Consider the following 10284-nt stretch of genomic DNA (forward strand, 5'->3'; position numbering starts at 1 on the left):
ATTAGTACTTTCCCACTTATCCGTTCGCTATGTATTATTGCCACCAGCGATTATCCTGATATGTTATTAGAATATGGTTTTAATTGAAGCCTCTATGCCTCTTGCTTGTAGTGATAGACTACAGCCCCCTGCGACCCTGAGCAGGATGGAGAGGTGCTGAAAAGGATGTGCCGATATTACTCCAATAAATTTTGACTGAGCGTCCAACCAGGCTAAGCCACACTCTGTAAGGTCGCACTGAGATGCCGAGGTCATTGAGATTAAATACAAAGTACAATTTAAAGGTTCAGTGTGTAGAATTTAGGGACATCTAGTGGTGATGTGGCATGTTGCAGCTGAATACCCCTCACCTCATCCACCCCTTCCAAACATGACAGAGAACTCGGGCAGCCTTCAGTTGTCACAAATACTCAAAAGGTGTTTAGTTTGCCCAGTCTGGGCTACTGTAAAAACATGGTGGCCTCCGTAGAGGACCTGCTCCTGATGTAAATATAAAGTATTTAAATATAAAGGGCCATAGGGTAAAGCTAACATTTCATTCAATTTAGAGGAAACACACTAGTGAACAAATCACCTGGATTATTTTATATTCAATCAATCCCTCTCACCTAAATAGAACACACTGGACATTTAAGCCAATAGTGATGGAATTACTTTTGCAGGTGTTTTGTCCTCATGAAAAGTATTGGACAAATAATCATTTTGACCAGATGGTGGTGCAAGAGGAACATTTAAGGGAGTACCAAAGCGTCTATGATTCACTACTAGGACATGAATATTTGTATTAACTTTCATACCAATAGTGTGTCTATGAATGGAGCGAGGAAAACCATCATGATTTATTTTGAGTCCCTAAATGATGAAGTTACTCATAGACCTTGAAACCCACTTGTTGAGATTCTGTGCTCAGCCTCCGGTAATTTGGAAATATGACCCATGGTAAAAGTCTGAAAGCGATTGAAATGCATTAACCTGAGAGTGAGTCATGTCGTTCTTCTTTGAGGGTTGTGAGATGGAGGTGTTTTTCACAAACAAACCACCTTATCTGATCCCTTGGTAGTCACAGGGTTCCTGCAGGAAGCCACGTCTCCCCAGACTCTGGACAATGGACCTCCACAGGTACCAGAGATGAATAAGGGGGCAACTGGTCCATCAGGCTCTCAAGATGGGCCATAAAAGACCCCCCTTACAGGTGATGCATTAACTTGTTTCTTTAACACAGACATCACAGAGGCAAGCAAGGAAATAGCATAACCCAGCTGGGATGTAATATGCCACTGATAAAGAACATCTCTAATCCCTGTGTGTCTCTGTGGATTGTCAAGAGCCGCCAGGCAATGTTACCTGCTTTAATTGTATGAGATAGCAAGAGGAAGGTACTTCGGGGTCCGGAGTCATTATGTGGAGGCGAGATAAGACTGCCGGGAGCACAAGAGATGAAATTGATTGTAGCGTTAAGCTTGGGAAATGAGGATACCAGACACAAAAAGAGAGGAGCCTGGAGGGGAGAGAGTGGTAAAAGATTCTGTGGTGGAAATTGGTCCACAAACGAGGTTCTGAGACAGGGTGTCTTTGTAAGTTTATTGTAAAAGCTTTTCTGCAGAAGGGTTCACACAGGCAAGGTGGAGGTTGCCAGTCAGATGAAAAGTGAAGTGTCTATGCTCATATTTAAATGTCTCTATGTGGGTAACCTCCTGCAGGGTGGGGATGTGTGTGTCTGTGTGAATGTATTGTTCTGTGTCTGGAACAGTCTGTAAAGTTGTGACTTATGCTGAGCTGCATCTTAAATGTGGTGGACAGTCCAACCACAGAGTACAGCAAAGCTCACCATAGAATTCAGGTGACCTCAGGATCAACTTCTGCAAGACATGAGTAGACAATGTTTATGTCGAGCTGTACCCTAGATGGAAATATCAGCTGTAAGCATAAACTAAGAAGTTATTAAGTAAATTTCCATTACAATTCTCTATCATGTTGGTACAGTATATGCATGCATCTGTGTATTCACATCTATCAGTGAAAAAGAATAGACTCACTGTGATTATACAATAAGATAAATGAGTCATTTATATGAGTCAGGGACAAAATGTCACATAAATATCAAACCAATGACGATCAATACAGCGGAAATACACAGTTTAATTGTCTTTCATAACAGTCGCTTGTCTGAAATGTGGTTTAGCACAAAATGCCAAATTAAAGCTCTGTGGAACTTGCACTGAGCCGAACAAACTTATACGGAATAACGTATATCTATATTTATCTAGATATGTCACATCTACACTTATTCACTCCATATTGGGACACTCCAGTTATACAAAAAAACATTTCCCTCTAACTAGACCATCGAGATCCCTCTAGTAATATTCTCATAGCATTTTTTTTTTTAAACACTATCTTCTTTAACACTCTTTGGGGTTTCTTTAACCCTGCTTATTTCTAGTGGGACCACAAGTGGGCAGTATAGAACAATTACGTAATTTAACTGGAGCGTCCCAATACGGAGTGAATCAGTGTAGTTGTGACACAAAATGGAAATAAAACAAAGAGGGGTTTTGAGCACAGCAGCTATCTTTCTTAATTTATTCTTACTTACTGACTATAGTTGTATTATTATGTACGCAGACATTCTCACATATACAACTCCGGAGTAAAACTCTTTTAAATCTCCTATCAGACATTCGAGGATAATAATCCGGTGTACATCCCCCGCCCTCTTTCTTTTCGAGTGTGTGTGTTTGTGTTTGTGTGTTTGTGTGTGTGTTTTAGTGAGAGAGAGAGAGAGAGAGAGAGAGAGAGATAGAGCGAGAGAGACTGCCTCAGGTGATAAATCCTTGTCAAACCAGTCTGACAGGACCAAATGCTTCTCTTGTTCCAACAGCACACATCAGCTTCTCACTGTACAGTAAACAACTCTTTGTCAAGTGTTACGTTGTGTCCTTCCTCAAACACCCTTCCTCTCTCCCCCTTGCAACATAAAGCTGAACAATTAAAAGAGAATAAACAAAGAAGCTTATATTGACCCCGTCAGCTCTAGAGTTCAAGAGGAATATGTCAGATTTTACTGTCTTTTAATCATAAACAGCACCTGTTGTGTCAGATCCAGTCTATGTGAGAAGTCTCCCTGGAAGAGTCCAACGCACTTGATGATGGGACAAGCCGCAGCACGTCAGGTGGGCGCAGCAAGAATGTTACCGGGACAGCAGGGGCCGCGCTGATTGGCTGAGAGCGCTGTCTGTCACCGGGAAGCAGCGGGCCGCACCCAGTCGACACATCACCTGCAGGGACACCGACGGGTTTCGTCCGTTTCGACGCAACTTGGCACCGGGCGGCTCCGGTTCATTTGAGAGGAAAACACCCCGCGCAGGAGAGTCATTACCGGCTGGTTTGAAGAGGACAGGAGTCGCAGCCATGGAGGGGAGGATTTTTGCTTTAGCTGTTCTGTGCCTGGGTGAGTTTCCCTCTGAGAATTAACCAACAGCCTTCGTTTCTCTGAGCTGCCACACCTGTTTGCGCTCAACAGGCCCAAAGGAACCTGTTGGCCTGTCCTTAAGTTGTTGTTCTAGTATTTTTTTTTTTTTAAGTAAAATTTCCAATGCACAAAATCTAGAAATCGTTTAATATTGTTTTATATTTGTCGTCTTTATTCGACAGAAATTTGGATCAGATGTTTAATATGAAAATTAGTACAGAGCCAACATTACAATGAAAGTTGTTGGACAAGAAGAAACCAGTCAGCTCAGCAGTGCAATAGTTAAATTAAGATAAAAGCAAGGTAGAAAGATACAATACGAAACTAAGACTATATACATTCAAAGGTGCGGTGGGATATTTGATGCAAATGCAACGACTCTAACTATATGGTTTGTGTCTGTGTATAGTTTTTGCACCATGTGTATCAGTTCTCGCACGTTTTTCCAAATTCCTGATGGTAGAAACTGTTCTGTAGCAGCGTCCTCACCCATTATCCAGCCTCACCCATGTGAGCCACGATGGTTTTCTCACCTCTGAAACCCTCACACAAGGGCCCTCACTTAAGGACTATCAATAAATTCCTGTCGATATGGATGATAATTGCATGGTTCTCCATAGCTTCCATGTCATATGGGTATTTATCCAAGAAGTTGCTGTGACTACCCTGGACAAACATAGCCCACTTGCTTTTATCGGATGTTAGTGTGTATACAGACGTGAGCCACCTCAGTCTATGATGTGGAACTCCAGTCAACATCACACCTCAGAAAGATGGGATCTGAATGTGAACCTCAAGTGGCCCATGTGGTAAATGGTGCCTATAGCCCAAATAGCACGAAACTAAGTTGGGCCACGTTTTGCAATTTTGTTTAGCGTGTGGTTGTTGCTATGGCTTAATTGTGGCCTAGATCTTGCAAACAGGAGTGGACCGCCCAAGTGCCATCATTCCATGCAATATGTGAGCCGGATGACGGTGGCAAACAATTTGGTAATGTGGAGTAATAAATTAAAAGATGCACCATAATCCCCAAAACAAGGTGTGGCCTATTTGCCCCATGTCCCCGCAAATGCTTGAAGTCAGTGGTTGTCATGAAATGGAAGCGAAAAACAGATTTGAATAAATCATACTAATGTAAAATAGAGTCATCCTGCCACAGTGGGGGTAACACATAGTGGGATTACTGCCGCTACATTCAGAGCAAAAAAATGTGTGTGTGTGTGTGTGTCAGAGTGTGTGTGTGTGTGTGGGCGAGAGGGTGGGGCGATGAGGTATTGTGTGAAATTCAGTTTCCCAGTAATTTGGGCAAAGGTGCACGTAACATAATAACCTCATTATGCAGATTGCAGTTCAGTGTTTTTATATAACAGACAATTGCTTGTATATGACTATAATCCATTTATTCATTATTACTTTTTAAACCTGTGACAGTGTTGTCCAGCGTTAGAGCCCTCGAGGTCACCATCCCAAAGAAATCATATGAGTTTGCCAGAGGGGACAACATCACACTACCCTGCAGCTTTAAATCCAAGCTTGCTTCCCCCTCACTGGTCATTATCACATGGTCGGCTGAGGCTCCTGCTGCTGACGTTGCTGAGGTCAGTCTCTATCCGTCCGTCTCACTATCATCAACCACTGTTTTGTTCTTCTTTCAATTTTCCTGTGATGCTGTTCTTGTTGTCCCACAGACCCTGATCCTCAGCTACTACTCTGATTCTAAAGTCACAGACATCAAGTCAATGTACGAAGGCCGGGTGTCTCTGGACGTAGACACTCGTGCTGGAAAGGCCAACCTGATACTATCCTCCATCACGTTGGTAGACAACAAAGTGTTTGAGTGTCGTGTCTTGATCCCAACTGATGATGAGGGCACACCAGCAGCCACTGTACGTTTGGTGGTCCTAGGTAAAGTTGCATTTGCTTTCAAACAATTTGTTTGCTTGTTTGCTGCAGGGAAGTGAAAAGAAAAGAAAACACATCCCATGTGAACAATTTATCAGTTTTTCATCTTTGTTTTGTTACAACCCGCACTGTATTGTAAATAATGTCACAGCGTCCTCAGTGGAGTTTGCTCTGTCCATTCCAGAGACATGCAGGTTGGTACAGAGGTTGTGCGTCTCTATGACCCCGTTCAGACCTGGTATTAACAACGGACATGAGAGATCCCATCACCAGTGGACAGCATTGAGTGTATATGTCCTCACGAGGCATTGAAACTGCTTCCATAATGTGTCTCCACTCGTGATCAGATCTCACTTCACCTGCTCTTTGGTAATATTGTGCTGTATCATCACAGAGAAGAGTAAAACTACTTTAGATTCACTGTGACACCTGAGCAGGTCGGAGGACGTCAGTTTAGTAGTTTTTCCATCACATGTGGCTCAGGACAAATTTGTGTTCATACAGCAAAAACATTTGAGTGCGTTCAGACCTGAACTCAGTGCCGACCAAATGTGTCCTTGGCCACATTGATTAATTCAGGCACTTCTTACTCCGCTCTCTATCTTCTGACATTGGACACTTCTGTCAACTCAGACTGGGTCAAAACAACATATGATTCATGCTTATTTGCAAATAGAACGAGGAAGTAAGATCCATCACGCACATTCAGGACATTGTATTGCAAGGTATGAACAGAGCAACATATCAAATGTTTACTCCACCTATCGCCAAGAGGGAGCTGTGATAGGCTTCGGTCCCTGTATGACCCTCAAAGATCCTCCTATCGCCAAAGGGTGGATATTTTATTTTACTACCCATATACTGGAGAGGAGATGCGGTGGACTAGTGGCAGAAACTTGGACTATGGGCAGAAAAGGTCTCGTCTCTGGTTCGACTCCACGGAGAAACAACAAAAAGACGAACCTGGATTGATCTGTCCAAAAATCCAAGAGGATTCTCCCTACCCTGTCTAGTGCCCCTGAGCAAGGCACCTTACTCCCCCAACATCTGCTCCCCGGGCGCCGTACATGGTCGCTCATTGCTCTGTGTGTCCTTCACCAGATAGTTAAAATTCCCTACCAGCATGAGTGTGCCTGTCTGCGCATGTGTTTGGGACAAATAAATGCATCTTAATCTTAATCTCTGTCTGCTACTAAAGAAGTTGTTGTTAATTTTATGGACAATTCACACTTAATGTTTCATTTAATTTGTCTAGTGGCCCCGTCAACGCCCATCTGTAAGCTCCAGGGAAAGGCAGAGTACGGCCAGAACATCAACCTGACCTGTTTGTCCGAGGAGGGCTCCCCAACGCCCACGTACAAGTGGGAGAGTACGGACGTACGGAGCATGCCACGTGCTGCCCCAAACCCCAGAACCACGGACAGTAAGTATCAATGTCGTCTGTCAGTTTATGAACTTTCATTTTCAAAAGAATGACTATGGCCACAATCAGGGAGAGAATGAAGCCGCATTGTTCTTTTTGGAAAACTGTCAAGTCAATTTTCAGCCAAAGTGTGTTTTGGTCTTGATAAACCAAGAGCAGGATTTTGACAGACAGGGAGCCAGTGTGAAGATCTTAGAACTGGAGTGATGTGATCCACCTTCCTGGTGTTAGTGATAGCAATAACATCCCGATGTGCACAGTACATGTAACTGACACTTTTGTCTTTCAGATGGTGGTATCCTGTCAATGTACAATATCACCAAAGACACGTCTGGATACTTCACCTGCACCTCGACCAACAAGATCCGCTCTGCTAAGTGCAACATCACTCTTGCAGTCATGCCACGTGAGACGCCTTCTCATTTCTGCTTTTCATGAACAATCCTGGAACTTTAGCACCCCCCCCCCCCCCCTCCCAGTAAATACATATTGACAGTAATTTGATATTCAGATTTATTTTTTTCTTATCCTTGCTCGTCTTCTTTCAATCCTGCAGCTTCCATTGCCTTTGGTTCCACTGCAATAATAGCCATCGTTGTAGCTGTCGTTGCCTTTATCGCCCTCATCGTCATAGTCTATTGCTGCTGCCGCCACAGGAGGAAGAAGAGGGAAGAGGAGGAATATGCCATGGGGTAATTTCAACCGAAAAGAATTGTGCACACATGCAAAAATAATGCAGGCGCTCACACATTGACTGATGAACAAGATGCTTTTGGAGAAAGATTAATACGACCCATCTGTAAGGCTAACTTATTGTCAGAGCATCGAGGTTCATAGGGAGTGAAATTGACAGTTTTTTGACTGCAGAGACACCGGCTGTGAAAGTTCTACAAAATATTTGGAAGAAGAGAAACTACATTTACCGATTTGCGGTTTCACTGTATGCCTCAGTTAGCAGAAAATGGGGAATCAAAAGGAGAATTGAAACAAGAACAGGTTAAAGTTAGCTTTCTTAAAGAAGGCAGAGTCACACAACCTGTCGCACAACAAAGAAGGGTCCATTGTAGCTGGGAAAGATGAATACTTGTTCCTATAGAGAGTTAAGATCATCATTTACGTTATTAGCTACATTATAAGCTACATTTGTTCGGACTGTGTCAAACAGCCAACACAAATATAAGAAATGCACAAAAACGAAACTCTTGCCCCATCTAAGTAATGTGTGTCCTATTTCCAGAGCCCCTGCGGAAGAGTTCCACGACAAGGAGCCGGCAAGAAATGGTGATCGTCGCCCGGCTGGTCGGGAGGAGGACCGACGTGTTGATCGTGAGCCCGTTAAGGATCGAAGACGCCCAGATAACGACGAACGCCAGAGCGACTACGATGATCGGCGAAGCGACTACGATGATCGGCGCAGCGACTACGATGATCGGCGCAGCGACTACGATGATCGCCGCAGTGACTACAACGACCGCCGTGACAGGTACAGTGATCGCCACGACGAGCGCCACGACGACGAGCGGAGCACCAATGGAAGCAGAGACCGCCGCGATGATGACGACCGGTACGACGAGCCCTATGATGATCGACCACCCGTGCCAAAAAATAAACCACTGAGGAAGGAATATGACGACTAAGTACTCCAGTCTGAACCAACGCCTGTCTTCTGTCTTCTACTTTCCACCTCACGCTGTGATCTAATTGGTTCAAACAACGTTTTGACTCAGTAGACCTATAGCTATGACCTGATTACCTCTAAAAAGGGCAACATGTATAGGCTAGTAGACTTAAACATGATCTGTTATCACATGTTTGAGAGGTGGTAAAGTTTTAGGGGGGGGGGGTTAATCTAGGTAATGTAAAATAGATGAGACTGGAAGCAAGGGAATCGGAGGATCAGTTGGGGAGGGGCAGGAAATTAAAACTCACATGAAATGGGGGTAGGAGGGGGGGGGGTCAACAGTTACAATCCCATTTTAGGCTACATCCATACTACTACTACGTTTTCGTTTGAGATCAATTGAGGTTTGGAAACGCTGCTGTTTGGAAGCATGTTAGTCTGGACGGGCAGAAACCGAGATGGTTGGAAACTGTGACGTAGACGAGCACAACGTGTTGCTGACATTAACCTCTACTAACGGCTGGTCTGAACTGAATTTACAATGATGCTACTACTTGCAAACCCAGGAGACAAGCTATCATTCGAGCAATTCTAGTTCAAGCCGGCACATTTCCAGGCGCGTTGGTATGGACGGGTATTCAAACTGGGGTCTGCAAGTTGAGGCAAAACGTAGTAGTATGGATGAAGGCTTAGTTAAGGTACAACAATTTCACAAACCCCAAAGGACCAGCGGATTTTTATACTATTGTGTGTTTGTGTCCCGCCGCTCAGTCCGGTTTTGTCACATTCTGAAGTGGAGACACGCTGTGAGACAAAGATTCTGCCTGATGTGTGGAGGAGACTTGTGGAATTATGTGGAATTATAGCTTTCAACTTGATATGTTGACTCACAAAAGAATGCATGGCGTTACGACTGTGTGTGTGTGGTTGTCATGATTAAGACTTGCCTCTGCTGTTGGGTCTAGTGGTGGTTTCATTTTCTTTTTTATCTAAGGAAGCTACCGTCACACCCAAGAGATAGGCTTTGGTTTTGTGTCTTGTTCTTTATGCTTATACTACAATTACTTTTTTTAATGCAGAAAACAGCCGTCTCCTTCATTCCATGGAGTGCTTTTAAATATCTTCCTTTTTTTTAACGACATAATAGAAACTAGAGCTAGAGTTAAATTTTAATGTAAATATAAATCCTGATTTTAACATCTTATTGTAACCATGTTTTCGCAGGTTCAAAATGTGCCTGTTGGTGTGTGGCATTGTTTCAGTAAAGTTCAGTTAAGTAGTGTGATGGGAACAATGGTTTATATTCTTAAACTCACCAAGCGTCATTCTGTGGGTTGTGTCTGTCACGTGGTAACAGCAAGTGCATTTTATAAAAAATTCAGGGTTATGGTCTCGACAACTGCTCGACCCAAATCCTTCACTGACGACACTTCACGTCCATGTGTCCTTAGAAATGTATATACACACATATTTCTATTTTCTGTATTTGTAAAACGGCGATTTGTGTACATTTTTAAATAAAAATAAATAAAAATAAAGCTGAGAGAAAAGGAATAAAGCTGCTTCTCTGAATCTTTAACACTAGAGGGCCACACTACACCTCCCAAACAACTCAGTTCTCACAGGATCACATGGAATTGATGACGTTTGGATTTAAAGATTTTTTATTTTTTTTAATGAATACTTTTATAATAATATAAATTGTCAAATATATATGTCAAGATTCTAACTATTTTATGATACCCATTATCATTGGGAGCAGCAGTAGTAGTATTCATAGTTATAGGTTCTAATATTGATAAGGATATTAATATCTTGGGAATTCATTGAATTGAATTTTGCATTTTGTTTTAGATATTTTATCAC

At 42.9% G+C, this 10284-nt stretch overlaps 1 protein-coding gene across 1 annotated transcript; it reads left to right on the top strand.

The window, feature by feature from the left end:
- The first annotated feature begins 3277 nt into the window (after window positions 1–3277).
- LOC133975684 (cell surface A33 antigen-like) lies at window positions 3278–8701 on the top strand. Its single transcript, XM_062413680.1, has 7 exons — window positions 3278–3451; window positions 4904–5070; window positions 5161–5377; window positions 6630–6797; window positions 7087–7203; window positions 7354–7489; window positions 8035–8701. The coding sequence occupies exons 1-7, from the start codon at window positions 3412–3414 to the stop codon at window positions 8432–8434; spliced, it is 1245 nt and encodes a 414-aa protein (XP_062269664.1). The 5' UTR covers window positions 3278–3411; the 3' UTR covers window positions 8435–8701.
- The last annotated feature ends 1583 nt before the right edge of the window (window positions 8702–10284 follow it).

The sequence above is a fragment of the Platichthys flesus genome, chromosome 1 (genome assembly GCF_949316205.1).
Source record: "Platichthys flesus chromosome 1, fPlaFle2.1, whole genome shotgun sequence".
Lineage (NCBI taxonomy): Eukaryota > Metazoa > Chordata > Actinopteri > Pleuronectiformes > Pleuronectidae > Platichthys > Platichthys flesus.

Coding starts and splice junctions, on each gene's coding strand:
- LOC133975684 (XM_062413680.1), top strand. CDS start 3,412: ATGGAGGGGAGGATTTTTGCTTTAGCTGTTCTGTGCCTGG. Junction 5,071..5,160: donor CTGCTGCTGACGTTGCTGAG/GTCAGTCTCTAT, acceptor GTTGTCCCACAG/ACCCTGATCCTCAGCTACTA. Junction 7,204..7,353: donor CACTCTTGCAGTCATGCCAC/GTGAGACGCCTT, acceptor TCAATCCTGCAG/CTTCCATTGCCTTTGGTTCC.